Source organism: Corapipo altera, unplaced genomic scaffold, assembly GCF_003945725.1.
Source record: "Corapipo altera isolate COAL_440 unplaced genomic scaffold, ASM394572v1 343, whole genome shotgun sequence".
Lineage (NCBI taxonomy): Eukaryota > Metazoa > Chordata > Aves > Passeriformes > Pipridae > Corapipo > Corapipo altera.
In genome coordinates, this window is record NW_020884913.1 from 1,934,618 (window position 1) to 1,952,582 (window position 17,965).

The 17,965-nt window shown below is 40.4% G+C and overlaps 2 protein-coding genes across 5 annotated transcripts in view; one reads left to right on the forward strand and one right to left on the reverse strand.

Moving 5' to 3' along the window:
- Positions 1-14,314, reverse strand: part of CEP112 (centrosomal protein 112) — a 154,549-nt gene extending 140,235 nt beyond the window's left edge. For 3 of the 4 annotated variants that reach the window (XM_027654428.1, XM_027654424.1, XM_027654425.1), the window contains exons 1-6: positions 14,203-14,314; positions 13,295-13,493; positions 12,149-12,339; positions 11,319-11,449; positions 5,715-5,805; positions 3,369-3,443 (exon numbers count right to left, since the gene is read on the reverse strand). In XM_027654428.1, coding sequence (XP_027510229.1) covers positions 3,369-3,443; positions 5,715-5,805; positions 11,319-11,449; positions 12,149-12,339; positions 13,295-13,394 — 588 coding nt within the window. In that variant the 5' untranslated portion in view covers positions 13,395-13,493; positions 14,203-14,314. The remainder of the gene's footprint in view (positions 1-3,368; positions 3,444-5,714; positions 5,806-11,318; positions 11,450-12,148; positions 12,340-13,294; positions 13,494-14,202) is intronic. The other variant, XM_027654426.1, reaches the window with a different exon arrangement.
- Positions 13,626-16,447, forward strand: LOC113952317 (collagen alpha-1(I) chain-like). The gene is made up of 3 exons (XM_027654228.1): positions 13,626-13,675; positions 14,111-14,440; positions 15,891-16,447. The coding sequence occupies exons 1-3, from the start codon at positions 13,626-13,628 to the stop codon at positions 16,030-16,032; spliced, it is 522 nt and encodes a 173-aa protein (XP_027510029.1). The 3' UTR covers positions 16,033-16,447.
- Positions 16,448-17,965: the final 1,518 nt, after the last annotated feature.

Genomic DNA, 17,965 nt, shown 5'->3' on the forward strand with positions numbered 1-17,965 from the left:
CCATCATTTAACAGAAAGAATCTACTCCATGTGAAAATATTCCTATTTTCCTAAGTTGAAAAAAAAAAAGTAGTATTTTCCATTTCTATTTATGTAACAACACTTAAAGTGGTCAAACCCAAACATTTTTGAAGTATACAATAAAGGCACCTGTGCAAGCAACGAGTGAAGCACTGATAAAAGTAAACTGATATAAAATGGTTTCCCCCAAAAGCAAGGGTAGTGCAGGAAAAGCACATTTTTGAGCTCTAAGTACTTCTACAAGATTCATCCTCAGGACCTCAACTATATTTCATCTCTCAGGCTGAAAACAGCACACAGGCTTTATATTTGTGCACTAATCACAGCCCAGAAATTTACAGCAAATGCTCAGTAAATACCACAATAATGACAACATTAATGTCATGGTTCCATCCCACCCCTCCAAAATCCCATTTCATTCTCTGGAAGATGATTATCAAGGTCTAGTTATGTTCAATAAAGCACAACTGGAGCTTATTTCAGCTCGGTCCCAGAGGCAGAAGGTATATTGTGTATATTAAAGATTCAGGGAACAAAACCCCCACGTTTGGATCAGCAGCCTTGCTGCTCATTCCCCCTTCAGCTTCTTCAAAGACAAAACGTGATTGTTTTCAAAACAAGGATGGCAAAAACACACATGAAAGAGTTAAGAACACTTAAGACTTTGAAATGGTAAACAACTAAACTGAACCTTGCCCTAAATTCTTACTTTAATCTAACAAACCCAGCCAGCATGTTCCCTACAGAAATAACTGCTGAGTAGCTTCAGGAAATTTGAGTAAGGACATTCTTATCTAACATCATAATTTGTAGGGAAGTTCGCTTTAATGCTGCTTCTGCAGTCTTAGTGGAAGGACATTAAAGCACATGAAGATTGTTTGTCAGCATGGAAGTCGAATTTATTTTTTGAAGTCACACCACCACTTGGAGTTCACTGTGGGAAAGTTTTTCCAGTGTTGCTGCCCTCCAACGCCACAACATATACAGTAGGTATGTTTATAGTAAGCAGACAGACTGAGAAACCAAACAAAAGATAATCAAATGGTTTGTACAGAAATGGTTGAGCTTAACTAGACTGGAAAGACAAGGGCAGATGTGAGCCAAGTGCAGGGAGCAGGCACAGCCTCCTCTGCTGCTGCAGCCACCCAAGAATTCCCAACGCTTCCATCTGCTTTAACCCTGTGTGAAATCATTTCTCCAAGGGAGGAGAACACAATGCAAGCCACTGACTGCAGAATTTCTTTGGTTCAAGTCCTCCTAAACCCTTCTTAGGCAATAACATTTCCCATGGTAAATCCTTCTGGGCAAGACCTGATGTGCAGGTTCTTTGTGCTGCACATCCCACATCACTTCTGCTAAAAGCTAAAGAGTTAAATTCTTGTGCTGGCTGAATTCCAGTGATGAAAACTCATGTTCTCCCTGATTAAAAAACCCTTTGCTGTTTCCCCAGGGTACAGTCTCTTTGTGTGCTTTCCACCTAAAGTGATGTGCTGAATTTCCTGGGATGTTTGAAAGCCTTGCTTTGTCACACCTGAAAATTGGTTACAATTCAGTGACAAATCCAACTGCATCAGAAGCACCATGAAATAGGGAAAAAGAGAGAGAGAGGCAGAGAGAGAGGCAGGGCAGGTAAGAATTTGCAGGGATTTAATTCATTGTTGTTCCTTTACAAAACAAAATTTTTATCCAAAAATTATGTTCCTCTGCAATCTGAAAAGCTCAACTACACAAGGGAAAAAAAAAAAAAGGAAAGGAAAAAAGGTAGTTTAATTCCATTATCCAAAAAGCTTTTTTTCCTGACTCATATATATATACACCTATATTTCACAATATTTAATTATTTTTTGAGACAAACAGGAGATGGTCACCTTCCCTTTAGCTATGACTGTACCAGATTTACAAAAATATGTAGAAGTCTATTGACAGCTGTTAATAAAATAAGACCATTGAATCACAGAATGGTCTGGGTTGGAACAGATCTTAAAGCTCATCTTGTTCCAATCCCTGCCATCCTGTATTTCCTTTCCTACCTTCCCCCACTACTGAACTGTTTCTTTTGGGTCAAGGGTCTTCTGTATCTGAGGTGAGATCACTTGTAAATTAAGTTTCCTGAACAGTTTGCAGATGGGCCTGGCAATTAAAGGGGAGCTGGATGCTCCCATGACATTGTAAATGCTCACAAATAACAGCAGCCACATCTGACACTCCAACCTTCCAGATTCCAAGGAGCTGCAGTCGTTTAGTGAGATTTTTATTTCATTTTTAGCAATGACATATTCTTCTTTAAGTGTGACACTCTACTTAAAACTTCCTGACCCTTTCAGAAGCCACTGGAGGCCGTGATCCACAGCAGGGAAACACTGTTGAGCAGCAACCCCTCACAGACCTCTCTTTTACAACCTCAAATCCTCTTTGTCAGGTAACTCCCAACAACTCTTATCAGGCAATCAAAGTCTCTCAGGAGTGACTTGTTTAATTACCATCCCTGGAGAGGAGACTTGAAAACCTGATTTATGTGTCACAGTAGCCAATTTGTTATCCAAGAGAGCTCCTGTATCAGCAGAGGATCATCACACTTTAATAACCATCCATTATCAACACAACATGATTGCAAACTGGAATTTCAATTAGAGAAAGAAATAAAACACAAATAAAATTACAGAGATAAGCAAGCAGGCAGATCAACACTGATAGGAAAACGTTGGATAGAAAGAGATTCTTTGTCAGCATCAGTTGGAACAATTTGTAAAATGGCCATGAGCAAGTTTTCCCCCTTAAAGCAGCTTTAAAAGCTCTAGGTATTACAGTTATCTGCTCATATAATCCAGGTATTTATGCAGCCCAAATATCCAAAATCTGCAAGTGACTGCTTGCACCTTGGTTTCAGACACCTGTATGGAGCTTTGGCAAGTTGGAGCTGCTGCTCCTGAAAATGTTTGTGAGGATCCACTTTCCCTGCTTTACAAAGCTACAACTCCCAAAAAATACACTGATCTAAGTCTGGAAGTGCTAGAAATAGTTCTTGTATTACACTATAAAAGACAAGTCATCAAGAAACAGTCTGAATTTCTACCAGAGTAAGATACTTGGTTTTGACCACTTGCCTGATTCATCAGTAACCTTATTAAATATAGTAAGTTTACTACAACTTAAAAGTGAGGCATTTTTAATGTTTTCCTCTCAGGATGACGTGTTTTCATTAATACCCATTCCAAACTTTACCAACCCATTTCTAAAAGACTGACTCCCACACCAGTTTTGCAGCCTAAGCTCAGAGATGCAGATGACATTAATAAGGAGTTTCCATTTCGAGTTAATAAATAAGGAATGCACCCAGTTTGTTTTACCCCAAGATTCCAACTGTTGAGACGAGCTTCGAGGTTATTGTCATCCAAAGAAACAGTTTTCTTGTGATGATCATCCTGGAACAGAAAAAAGTCAAACAAAATATCAGAAGAGCTGGTGGATACATAATTTAAAATAAAGCTCCTCGTTGGCTTGGCCATTCCTACACCCCATTTCCTAGGAGTGGTACAATACCTCTGACAGCTTTAATCTAAATAGCTCAGTTACCAGAAGAAAGGAATTCTGAGGATAAATTAGCCAGAGTCTTCACTTTATAATGTTCTTCTTTACTTATTCTGGTCTCCTTTAAACAGGGCGAATTTACTAAACAAAAATCAAAATACTCCATTTCAAAATACTCCATATTCTAAAAACGATTCATCTCTCCACAGTCCCCTTTGTGGGGCTAATCCAGAATTCAGAGATCACCTGATCAGCCTCCAAAGGAAAAAAAATAAAAAATTAAAAATTAAAGGAAAGCACAGCAGTGGATAACTATCACTGGATAGTTATCAAAGCAGAGCTGCTGCCCAGCTCAAGGCTGAGGGTTCTCTCTGCATAAAGGATTTCCAGCATCCCACCAGGACTGGGGTTATTGTTGCTCCAGGAAGTAACAAGGAATTGTCTTTCAGAAGAAAGTTCTTCCTGCAGGATAACAATAACTATGGACTGCATTCCATGGGGAAGCTGGTACAGAACATTTTGCTTAACTGAGATATTTAGAAAAAACAACACTGGAGTGTGAATTTCTCTGTCTCACTAAGTTTTGTTAACGAGAGCCTTGTGGATGGACCTGCCAGCACCTCTCCTTTAAATCTCCTCATTTGTCATAATCATTCAGTGAGTGGAGCTTGGGCTGCATTTCATCCACACTTGATTGAGGCAGCTCTTAATGTCTCTTAAAAGACTCCCTGTTCCTCTACCTGGGCCTGACTTCTGCCAGAACATCTGTGTTTCCTGACAACAGAACAAGATATTGTTTGTCCCAGCCAGTCAAACATTATCAAACTGTCTGGCAAAGCAAGAGAGGATTATTTCACTTAAAGGTCCTTTTAAAGCTGTAGTCACAGAAGAATCCAATATATGAAGCTGAAGAACAGTGGAATGCTGTGATCTGTCTAACATTGCCCTGGAAGCTGTGGCAGAGCCAGCAACAAAAAGACAACAAGCCAAAACAACAAAAAAAACCCCTCACAAAACAACTTTAAGCCCCAAATCCAGGTCTCAAGCGAAAAAAAATAATGTTCTTAACAATAACTGTTCCATAAGGAATATTTCTCTAAGTAAAATAAACACAAAAGCAATAAGAAGAAATTTAGTAAATCTAGCATGTGGTTTTATTTTTAATCATTGCATTTCTGGTTTTAAGTTATACTTGTATATATACAATCAACACACACATAAATACATTCACACCAACCAGAGCCTAGGGCAGAGACACTATTTTTGCCCACTGACCACCTGCAACCTGTCCTGACAAACCATCCCCTTGCTAATCCTCTATTCCAGATGCTCAACAGAACACAAATTTCCTCAGAACACTCCCAATTTATCTCACTTGCACTTCATGTCCTCATAAATTCTTGGCTGTGCCCAGCAAGGAAGGGAAGAACAGTCTGTATGAATTTCTCAGGTGGCAACAGCCCACTCCCAGCTGCAATCTTTGTGAACTGTCCCCCTGATAGCATCAAAAAAGAATTATGGGCAGACCTCAACAGGTTCATATAGCAAATTCAGTGTTCCATGAAGGGATGGGAGTTGTTGTAGATGTGGTAAAAGCCACATTTATGCAGGGAAACAGCACATTTCTTGGTAAGGGATATTTGTCAGGAGCCATTTTCAGTGTAAATGCTTGCAATTATACACACAATATCACTAAATATTTTGGGCTGAACAGGTTTTCCATGAAGTCTGTTCAATGTCCTTTCATCAGCCACAAATGCTCCTTGTGGAAAGTCTGATGAAACAAAACTGTCCAAAATTCACTCTTGCAGAGGTCAACCATCACTAACCAGAGCCAGAGGCATCTCTGCAGCTTTCTTTAATCTATTATTGCAAAATAATACAAGATGATGTCAGTGCAGGCACTTTGCCAAGCCCAGGGAAAACAAAGCACCCAACACACTAAACAAGGGGCAGGAATTGGGATGAACTGGGAGCATCCCACAAGGAATTCCCTCCCCCCTGCACTGCAGAGGACAGATTTTGGGGAGCTTTAGTCGCTGTCTGCACCTTTACACGGGGATCATGACCCACACAACCAGAAATAACAGCTTTACAGGGATATATAAAAACCAACTCATGGAAAAATAGAGCAAGTTCTATGAAAAAAAGGAGAAGGATCTTACAGATGGTGACATGCCCAGGTCATTTTCCCCTGTCCTGTGAAGATAAACCTCGGAATTGGATATATCTGATGGCTTCTCACTGGATGTTTCCCTGTTATTAACAACAACAGTAAGCAGAGAGAAAAAAAAATAATTTTCAGCAATTTGTGGCACACAAAGGATGTTAATCATACAGCAGAATCTTTTAAAATATACACAAGAAAATAATTATCGAGATGTATAAATCAAAAAAAAGAGAAAAAGAGAAAATTTCTTGTCAAAGGCAAACAAAAGGCATAAGTATTCCATTAAAAAAACACCACCAGAAAAAAACCCCATGCCAACAGAAACCCCAGAAATATTGTATACAGGACAGTACATTAAAAAGCATCCATTGCTTTTCTTTTACTACATGACCCAACATCACATGATGGATTTTAGAATAAATCCAAGTTAACCAGGAAGGTTGATCTAGGAGAATGCTTTTGAAATAGTGGAGTACTAGACAGGGATTTTCTGGAAAAGCTTTCGTCATAAATAAAATACTTGAACAGAAGGAAATTAAGAATAGCAGGTGAAGAGAACTGTCCCTGATGCACCTGGTCAACAGATATTTATCAACCACAGAACAGTGAAAGAAAAGAAGAGCCTGAAAGAAAACAAAATAAAAAATATAGGCATTTATTAGATAGGTTGATACAGTAAAAGATCCAAAACAGCAGCAAAACACCCTTCAGCATAAACTTCACTGTCAAATCCACAGGTATTAAGGTAATTAAAAACTCCTGTTAGTCCCTTCACCTTCCCATGACTGGTTATATCACATTAAAGTCAAATCAGACCATTAAAACACCTTCCTTCCTTTCCATCTGGCAGCAAATGAGATGGTTGTTATGCCAAAGAGACTCTGAGATGAATTAAGTGTTTATGAACAGAACAACAACAGTTGGATGTACAATATAAACGAGTCACTTCTAGGAAGACAAACACAAAGTTTTCACAAAGCACGGGGGCCCAGCTTTCATCAAAACAGCAGGGAACAGAGAAATACAACAACTGGGAGCAAACCTTCCCTCCCAGCACCAATAAATCCCATATAAACAACATGTATGGATGCATAACAACCCATTACAAAGCACTAAATAGTTTAGATAAGCAGAGTCTTAGAGGTAAAAGGGATCAAAAGAAATTTAATAACACAAAGCCTCTCGCATTTCTTCCCGAGATTTCATTTGACACAAAATTACCTTTCATTAAAGGGAGATAAATCTTTGCCTGTCGGTAAATCTGCACTTTTATCAGATTTGTTTTCTGAGCAACGCTCAGGTTAAACAATTCAATAATGTTCCAATTGTTAAAAATGAGAGAAAACAGAATTCATGCCCTTATCATTCAGAGATTAAGGAATGTCAACAAATACCCAAACCAAGCCAAGTCACCTGTAATACTCTCAATTTGACAAAAGGAGGGAAAAAAGGTTTAGATAGATTTTAGTTCTGTATTTGCTGTTTGGAAGAGGGACTGAAGAGGAAGTTGCTTTACTTGATTCTATAAACAGAATTTGAAGTTGTTACAGGTGGACCACAATTTTGCTCCTCTCAAGCATATTCTGCCCATTCACTCCCTTTTCCAGCCTTCTGCCAACACAAGGCAGGTTCCAAAAAAATAATCACAGGATTGTTTCTTTTTCCTCCCAGGGCAGGTGAGTGAGGAATGGTCAGTCTTGACCTCCTGCTTCAGCCAAAACACTGAGCATGGGAGAAGGAAGCAATTTGCTGCTAATAAAAGAGGTTAGTAAATAATAACCTACTAGGAACAAAGTGAGGGAAACTCACTGGTTCCTCCTGGTCCAGCACAGCTCCACACTAACCTCTAACAGTGTTTTTCAGGCACAATCTCTAAACATACAGTAGAATTTTCCTGTGGGGTCAGAAACACCAGGTTTCTGTTCAACATTCCTCAAACCAACCCTCTCATGTTTCAAAATAAGCTGTACCTTTCCAGCACCAGCTGCCTTGGGCTTATTCATCCACCCCCCAGCTTGCAAGTAAGGTTTGTTTACCTCCTTTTCGTTTAGGCAGAAAAACAACTTCATATAGAAAAGTCAAAACTGCCAAACACAGAATTATTTGTATGGCAAGATAAGAATCACTATGAAAAGAACTTCTCTGTTTGGGCCTTTGAAAGGGGAGAATCTTGAGATAAATAACAGCAAGTAGTTACTCAAACATGTCTCGCTGACATTATCTATTTTGCCCTGAGAAAATGTTGTAAGAACTGAGTCATGCCTGGAATGCAAAATTTTCATCCAGCCACACATATTCCATGCCCATGGATCCAGTTTTCCCAATGCACATTCGGAGGAGAGGGACAAATACAATGGAACTCGATCACCATCTGCTGGCTCTCCCTACAAACTGCACATCCCAGAAATATTTCATATATTCCATCTTTACCTGCACTGATAGCTCGTTCAAAACTGTAAATACAAAAAACCAGGGATCTATATGTTGGATATAGGTAATGTCTTAACACAATCACATGTAAATAAGTATTAAATAAGCTATTTCTACAAAACACAACAGCTGAAACATTTACCTTCAATATTTTTCTTGCATAACTCACAAGAAAACTCATTTCTCGTTGCTCTGAAGACTAATTTATGTAATCTACAGAACCATCAAAATTTGCCAACACAAATTCAGATTTCCTCAGACACAGCCCCGCTCTTGGTTTGAGCACCCATTAGCACAGCAAAGTTTCACTTCCAGAGTTCCTTAAACCAGAAGGAAACATTATTCCATCACATTTACTTGCTTCTCCTGACACAGAATAATATGCAATCCACATCTCCAGAGAACTCACCAGAGCCTTGGGAATCACATATTGATCACCAAATCAGGTGTTGCTTCATTTCCACAGGATAAAAGTTAAAAAGTAGATGAAATAAAGCTCCACTACCTCACCCAAAACTTCAGGAACTTTGCCAGACCAAGCTGAATCTTAGGTTCAGATACTGAGAGGGAAAAGGGGTCAGATTCCCAATATTCTACTATGAACCAAGTGGGAAGAGAGAAAAAATATGGCAAAGAATACAGGGGTGGGAGTAGTGGAACTGTACCTCAGCTTTCTTCAAATGGGGACCAGCACCAGTCGGATACAGAGGGAAGAATATGCAAATAACACCCCAGCTGACAGTAGGTAAGGAATTAGGAGTAATTAGGTGTATTTTTGTGCCACAAATACGGCCTTGGAGAGATATGAATATGCTAAATTGGGCCTAACAGGGCAGAGTTGTGCTGATATTGTTTTACTGCTTCTAATACCCAAAGTGATCCTTTATCATGATGATGCTACACCCAGGGACCAAGACAATCTGACCACATCCAGGCCAGGTATCCTGACATGGCACAGTGTCAACACAAATTCAGCCAAGGTCTCAAAAACCATTTCTAAAGCATGATACAATCCTTGTTTTCATAAGGTCAAATCAGTTTTTTTCTAATTGAGGGTATCTGGACACCTCTTCCCAAAAACCCTCTGAATCACCAAGCCCAAGGCAGGAATATTATAACTCAGCTGGCAATTTTCCATTCTCTGTTTCTTAAACCACAAGGCTCTTATCAAAACCACAGGCTCCTATCAGAGCAACCAGAAGAGCCCTCAGTCCTCAGGAAAAGGGGATACATCAGACCCAAGAGCAGCTTTTTAAGTGATTGTTAGAATTACACATAGTTCCTGGATGCAAAAGGAGGAAGAAGGAAAGAAGAGGAAAAGCTTCATGATACTCAATATCAACATGATTTAACTTGCAAGAGTGTCTAACTGTCATCTCTCCAAATCACAGCTGAAAAATTAAAAACATGATGAAAAAAATATGATATAAACATCATATACATATAAACATCACATACAGCAAACACATCAGTGTGCCTACAATAAAACAGCTAATGATGGCCACTTATGAAAAATGTAGAGTGAACACACTAAAAAAGCACTAAACTTGTGAAATAAAACCTGCACACGTATTTGTAACGTGATGAAATCAAATCAGAAGCTCCATATAGAAGCAAACACTCACTTCCACCTGCACAGCACCTACTGAGCCTTGAATAACAGTCACAGCCTATGTCTGAGTGCTTCCTTCACCAAGGATTTCAGAAAGGTTAAACATTAACTAAACTTCCAAACCAGCAAACAAGAGGTCACTCCATCCATGACTGAAACGCAGTCACATCAAAAAAAAAAAAACCAACAAAAAACAAAAAGGAACATAGATCTTGATAATCAGCATCAAGTTGTGCTGCAAAGAAAATCCAGAAAGTAAATACTTAAGAACAGTAGACTGAACTAAAATTTACCTAAGATTCCCAAAAAATAGGGCAGAACAGAGCTGAAGATTTCCAGTGGTGTCCAACTGACCAGCTGGGCACTCCTTCAATACTGGAGGGACATTTTTCCAAGCCAACAGGAGAACAAGCCTTAATAACCTGACCCATTTCAGCCCTTTCCCTGCTCTGGGAGTAGCTCTATTCCCAACTGATTGGAAGTAAGGATGCAGCTGAATCTCATGAGCTCCTGCAAACCTGCCCAGAGCCAATGGATTGCCAGAACAAGGTGCAGCTACAGATGTTCAGGGTTCAGCTGCAGAGCTGCAAATGAGCAAGGCTGAATTTTTTCAATTATCCTAATGACAAACATGCAGGATTTAAGCACAGGTGGTGCTGGTCACCAGCAAAGCTCATGTGTTTGTAGTAGGCACCCTGATATGGACCAAAACATTTTAAATCAAACTCAGAGAGTTGTTGTTCAGACGAGGATGGAGCCACTGCAAACAATCCTCCCCACTCAGAAACATGGCAGAGTATCCCCCAGGCAGCAGCTTTGATTTTTAGCCTCCTAAATTTTAACAAGTACAGCTGGGCCAGCCTGACCTTCTGGAATCCAAGATTTATTATGCTTAAGGGAAATATAAAGAAATCTTGCTAGTTCATAAAGAAGCCCTGATGAAACACAAGACAAATAGGTGTTCAGGGTGAACCAACACACTCACAAAAAGATAAATCAAATCTCTCTGTACACATGAAACTTTTCCTCCTTTCTCACAGAACAGCAAACTTTGCTTATCTACAGGAAGCCATTATTCTGCTTCCTCTAAAAAAAAAGAAAAACAACTGGGAGCAACAATCATAGAACAACCTTTAAATCCACCATCTGTGTGCTTGTTTAGACTTCTAATCTCTATAGGAAATATAGCCATTAATAACTATTTGATAAAACAGCTCCTTTCAGCATTATGGCCCTAGACTACAAGTGTTAACTTAGATCTTCCAAGTTAAGTGTCTGTAACTGAAAGGAGGAGGAGAAGAGGAGGAAGGGAAAGAGGATAGACCTTGGAGGGACATGGAGGATGAAAGCCAGAGAAGACCCAATGGAGAAAAGTAAGAATGGAAAAGTCTAGAAGTTTTCATTACATTGAAGCAATTACCAGAGTTTCTGTTTATCAAGTACAAACACTGATGATGAGTCCATCACAAACTCACACAAACTGAAGCATCCAGAAGTTATCAAATCAGAAATCTATTAAATATCAAATACTGAACAAAGCAAATACAGAAATCCTACCCCTGTGCTGTTGATACAGAGGATTCCTCTTTAGCTTCAGTGTTTTCTAGTTCTCCCAGTACCCACTCAGGCAAACAGCCTGAGCTATTGCTCACAGCTCCTGCTGTACTTAGTTCTTCAACATAAGTTGTCTGTAATGAGAATAAAAGCAAAACCAACAAAATATATTTGCACCAATACATTCTTCACATAGTTAAATTTCTATATAATAAATTTCTATACAATAATTTCTATAAATAGTGTAATTTCTTTGCAGGAATATCTGCAGTAAAAACATCCTTTTTCCAGTGAAGGCAGTGGCAGATGCCACACTCCCAACCCCTGGAAATTCATACAACAGGCAACAGTGTAAATGTTTTCCAGTACTTTACTTCCTTCAGTATGGGTAATTTTAGCATAAATCAGGACTGTTACCCCATTGAAGCTGATGCCAAGCATTGACACACTATATTCATGCCTCCAGAAAACAATAAGCTTAACAACATCTGTGTGAACAATCATCTTATCTTTCACAGATACACAGCCTCCTATAATCACCTCTAATTACTAAAGTCACCACCTTCTAGTACATTTTTCCTTTCACAAAACTGTTGATTAAAACAAAAAAGAAAGCCTCAATGGCTTTTTATTACATATTTTCAAAGAATCAGAAATTGTTTCTTCAGAACACTGATTTTTATAAGCCTTCTAATCTGAATTTTGAACAAGATAGAGGTTTCATAAGAGGTTTTGCCCATTAAAAGATTTTCCCAACATCATTTTTCACATTCGTGCCAAATCAAAGAGGCAAATGTATCTTGAGGGTATATCTTTGTTTGTCTCACACTCACCATGTAGGAAGGCAAACTTTTCAGCAATCCTTGTTCTGGTTTTTGTGCAAAAGGTCCCTCCAGGACTCCTTGTTTCAGCATGTGGAGCAAAAGTTTTGCATACAAGTTCCGATTCTTCCTTCCCTCTAATCCTACCCCTGCTCCTGAGGGTCTGCAGAGTTTTTTAATCCACAGTGCACATATTCTTCGTTCTGAAAACACAGATATACATCCTCATTCTACATTTTCAGAGCAAATCAAACACACTGAAGAAACCATCACTGGTCACTGGTTTCACGGGTGTTTCCCTTCTACCCAAAAGTTTAAAGCAAAACAAACAAACCCAAATGACCAAACCAAACAAAAACAGTTAAACAGATTATTTATAAGTCTTTAACAATAGTTGAAGTTTACATATTTCAGAAACATTTTCTATAAATTCATGTTTACATCACTTCCAGAAATGGCACGTTTGGGAATCAATCCCTAATAGGGACAGAAGACATAAATCACCAGGAATTCTGCAATCACTGCAAGAGCAGCCATTAACTACAACTTACAGCCTGCATGAGCATTAATACTTTAAATATATAATAAATATTCATTAATTAAAAAAAATAAAATCTGTATTTACACAAGTTTTGCTACCAGATGATGAAATTATTCATTTGGTTAAATGTTCGCACAGAAAGGTCTTACTTTGTAGGGTCTGTGCCTTTAATAATAACCAGTTGGTTGTAAAAAAAAAATAGATTTATAAAACATCATTTCTTAATTGATGTTCCTACTATCACACATTCCTAACCAAATTTTAACACCTTTATAACTAGAAAATATTTGTAATTTGTAAGGGCCATCTCAAAAACAATGCCTTTAAGAAGCTTTTCATTGCTACTGTATTACATTTTTACAAAAAAATGCTAATGTGGTTATGCAAAAAGCATATTCACATCGTAAAGATAAAACAGATAAACTCAAACAAGTACAGCAGGTACCTAAAAAACTGCAACTTTAGAAGCAGGAAAAACCCTGTGTCAAAACCATGCCATAGCAGACAATAAGTTTCTGGTTAAACTAAGTGAAAAAAGTACATAGATACAAAATTATAATTATCAGTCATCTAGAATTCTGTTATTAGCCTTTAAATGCACATTTTACCATATTTACCAGAACTATCCTGCAGCTTTAGAACATAAGGCTTCATAGCCACAATATAGCGATTCAATTCTGTATCCAGTTTCTCAGAGATTTCGTCTTCGCTGCTCATTTTGGAAGAACATTCACCACATTGGAGGAGAAAAGGTCAAAAATTCACTTTACATCAGCCTGTCTTCACCTCGGGGCCCCGCAAAGACATGCTTGGAAACTACACGGGAAACAAAACTAGATGTGTTATTGCGTACAAATAAACACGAAACTTAAGAGGGATTGTTTGCAAACAGCAGATAGGAGAACGTGTTTGTTTAGGTTTGAAATTGAACTTCCAACCACACGCTAAATGTATTCATTACACACAATTTGTACAGAGCACCTCGAGGCGTTTGTGCGGTACCGCGTTCCTAACCTGGCACTCCTTAGGATTAGAGTGGGGTTTTTTTAAGGTAGAGGGGAAAAAGAAGGCGAAACCAGCAGGAAAACTGGAAAGCAGAAGCAAGCAGAGGTATGGTTAAAAGCGGCAGAACCAAAAACGTTGTCAGGGCTGGTTTTTGAGGAAGCAGCGCTGCAAAGACAAGCGCCCATCCCCAAACTGTCACAGAACCACGGAGCTGGAAGGGACCCAAAAGGATCATCGCGTCTTAAGTGAATCACTCTTAAGTGAATAGATGGGGATTGACCCCACGAACTCGGTGTTATCAGCACCAGGTCTGACCAACCGAGGGTCATTTCCCAGCTGGAACTGGGGACCGTTTTTGTGCATTCCACCTGCAACCCGCACGTCCCTGTGCCCGCCGGAGCCGCTGACGGTCCCTCCCCTCCGCACAGACCCGTCCCCATCATCCCAATCATCCCCATCCCCTCCTTCCCTCCCTGCCCCGGACCGCCCTCGGGCACCTCCCCGGCCGCTGCCCCTTTACCTCGGGAGGGCAGAGCCGGGCCGGGACCCCCGAACGGGGGAGGCACAGCCGGGCTGAGCCGGCGGGTCCCGGCCCCGCTCGGGGCAGGCGCGGCCGGGCTGAGCCGGCGGCCGAACGTTCAAACCGGCCCCGCTCCCGGCGGCCCCGCGGGCCCCGCGCGTTTCCGTTTCCGCGGGTTACCGGCGACACGGCCCGGACAGCCCGGCCCGGAGCCACACCCGAGCACGGCCCGGAGGGAGTGGAGGGGCTGGAGGGAGTTGCTGGTGCCCAGAAACCTTCACGGGGAAAAACCGCTTGGGCTTAATTACAGTGCGTGGGAGCCGCGGGGGAGGCACGGCAGGGACGCGGTCGCTGCCTGAGCTCGTTACGCGATCGGGCGCTGGTCTGGACAGGAGCAAAGGGAACGGCTGGAGCTGTGTCAGAGAAGGGTCAGGTTGGATCTCAGGGAAAGGTGCTTCCCCCAGAGGGTGGTCGGGCGCTGAACAGGCTCCGCTGTGGGGCGGTGGTCACAGCACCGAGGCTGCCAGAGCTCCAGGAGGGTTTGGATGATCCTCTCAGGTGTGAGGATCACCTGAGGATCCACCTCTTGGGGATGGTGCTGTGCGGGGCCAGGAGATGGACTTCTGCGATCCTTGGGGGGGTCCCTTCCAGCTCAGGATGTTCTGTGATTCTGCAACATCTCTACCCCAAAACCCACGGGTTGCACTTCTTTTGTAGCCGTGCCAGAAAAAAAACAAAAAGAAAGATCCAAAAGAAGGAAGGAAGAATCCCAAAGAATCAGAGAAATCTCCCAGTCCTTTGAGCTCTTCAATCTCTTCTTCAGTCAATGATTGTGTGTATGTGCAATCCCAAATAAAACCTCTGGCTGATTCATTTATTTCTCTTTCCCCAACAATCTGTCACAGGCCTTACTGCCTGTGTAGGGCCTAAAGCGCTTTTATCTTGAACAAACAAACTCTTCAGCTCTCCTAAGCTTGATTCGCATGCACACACACATCAAACAAGAAATCCTTAAGTGTAGGGTTGAAAATTGGCTGTTTTCTTTGATTTCTCAGCTAATCTTCAGCAGAAGTGACTCCACGATGGGGCTCGTTGGGTGATGGCTCTGACAGCTACACCGGTGCCTGCTCAGGTTGCCTTAAACCCACATTTGCATGGAAGCACTGCAGAAATCACTGATGGAATATTTCATCTGTGGTCGAATCTCATGAGCATGTTACAAAGATGATTTATTACCTTTAAGTTCCGAATTTAAAATATTTGTCATTTAATATAACGTGGAAGATGGGACTGCTTTTCATCTGGTTTAAAACCACAGTAGATTCTTGCAGCACAGTGACACTACCAGGTGGCTGAACTTGCCAGACTTCTCACCTCTTGAATCATCACTTCAGATAACCAGATTTGTCAGGGGAATTTCGTAGTCAGTATAAAACCAATTTGTCCAAATCATAGGAGACAGAGGAGAGTTTTATTAGTTGCTAGAATATGAAAGGCTGAATGGGCTGAAGAATGTGACTCTCTCCAGGGGCAGCACATCAGCATATTACTCAGATAATCCAGGGAGAGGTTTGCATTTCTGTCCAGCTTTGCAAATCTGGTTTTCACCATCAAAAAGGGGTGGAATTTCTAAGCCACCCTTTTTGTATGTTGTTATTCATTGATTTTTTTCTGCATGTTGCCTTCAGATTTGAGTATGTCCCTGTCATGCTCGTCACAAAGTACTTTGAAAAACTGAATTTGCCGGAATATGGTGAAAAAGAACATGAGGCTGAGCAGAACCAATGGAATTGGAATCGCTGCTCCAAGAGAAATTTCCTGAAGGAATAGCTCCAGTTTCTGGGTCTGCTTACCAATGCAGAGCAGGGTGGCCAGAGAGGTTGAAGCCTACCTGCAGTGATTTGATAACTACATAACTTCTGTCCAAAAACATGAAAGAAAAATAAAAGATTGAAGAAATTACTGAGGTCTTGTCTCCAGCCAAAGCTTCAGCCTGGACATGAGGAGCACTGGTGTGCGCTGACCTTCCAGAGGAAATCACTGTTACAGAACACAGAGATATCCCAGCCAGGATACAGAATACTCCCAATTTGAATTGTAAAAATATGACCATTTAAGTAAAACACATTCAGCATTATTTTTTTTTTTCACCTCATTTTACCATGTCCTCTTATCTCTGTAACTGTCTCAGCAGGTTGCCACAAGTAACATGAACACAGCTTAAGGCATTCTTTCAAACACCTCAAAAAAAATAAAAAGGGGGGGGTGTGGAAGAAAAAGGCAGATTTCACTGCCTCCTGCCAGCCTCTGGAACACTTTGAGTTGCAAGACATTATTTTTCAGACCTTCTGAGCCAATCTTTCATGTCTGAAAAGTTGTGATTCACAAACACCTTACTACTTCAAAGAGTTAACAGGTCACAGATTTATTTTTTTTTTTCTCCCCCTTCTTGCTTCAGGAGAATAGATAATAAATTCAGCATGTGAACATTGGCTCCTAAGGGTGATGCTTTCAAGTGTTCCAGCACTGCATACCCAGCGAGGAAGCAGGGCCAGCTGACGAGCTCAGTCATTATCCTGCTGCATGGGAAAGTAGAAGTGGGAAAATTTGCTCAGAAAAAATCTCAGTTTTCCTGAGGCGACTGTTTTTGTGCAAAACACGAGTCATTTCGGGGCCAAACAGCATTTTGGTGGCAGTGAATGTTACACCAACCTCACGGGGTTTGCCGTGAAACACGAGTTAATATTAAACTGTGTTTGGTATCTCAGCGACCGTCCCGGACATCCCGATCCCAGAGAGGGACCCACACAACACTTCCAAACTCATTGGGTCCTGCCAGCTGGTTCATGGATGTGTTAGAAGAAATTATGGATATCTTGGCCTTGTCATTCAAGGATCCCACTTTAACATGTTGGGAACCAAAACACAGCTCACATTGTACCAAGGCTATACCCACTCCAGTTGCCAGCATGAATTCATCTGTCTCTACATTAGAGAATTAAATTGCTGATGAGTACAAAGTATTAAATACTTAATAATAGCTGCCTCCATCTCTCCTTAAAAGTAGGAAGCATAAGGACAAATTATATCAGTCATACTATTAAAATATTCATATGCAGCCTTCAAAAAAAAAAAAAGAAAAAAGGTAATTAGAGTATGTTCAGAGTTGTTTAATGGCAGCTGTAGCATCTTAAAAGTAGTTTGATCTTAATGTTAAATGGTCCTTTTAAAAGTTCTGCAGTAGCTTGCATGCTGTGTAACTTACTTATGCTTTTAATCAGAGAAAAGGCTTTTATACTGTAGAGGGAACCATGTATATGACTCATGACAATTCATTATATGCGCACAACAAGTATTTATCTATCACTTTCTAGTATGTTGAAATCATAATTACTTTTTTCTGAATGGAAGTACACACATAAGTACAAAACTTGTCAGATTGGATCACACCAGTGAGCTGCCTGTATCATAAATCAAATTAAAAGTACAATTTACTTCAAAGCTACTTAATGACCAGAGATCAGTGCTGTTGCTCAATGGTGTGCAGTTCTCTTAAAAAATAAAAAAATAAAAGATGAAGCAGTTACATTGTGTAATATTGAAACAGTGGTAAAAATTAACAGTTGTTTAAAACAACATTTTCAGGTGAAGTTAGAATCTCAAAAAACGAAATGGTCTTAGTAACTTTTGAGTTTCTTTTGAAATATTAAAAAAAAATGCTTTATGTGATGTTATTGACATTTAAGTTGTGGTTGGATATTTG

Bases quoted from the DNA above. Each gene is read 5' to 3' on its own strand.
- LOC113952317 (XM_027654228.1), top strand. From the start codon at position 13,626: ATGTATTCATTACACACAATTTGTACAGAGCACCTCGAGGCGTTTGTG. The intron at 13,676-14,110 runs GTACCGCGTTCC...CCCTCCGCACAG, and splicing joins CACCTCGAGGCGTTTGTGCG to ACCCGTCCCCATCATCCCAA. The intron at 14,441-15,890 runs GTGGAGGGGCTG...TGTTGCCTTCAG, and splicing joins CCGAGCACGGCCCGGAGGGA to ATTTGAGTATGTCCCTGTCA.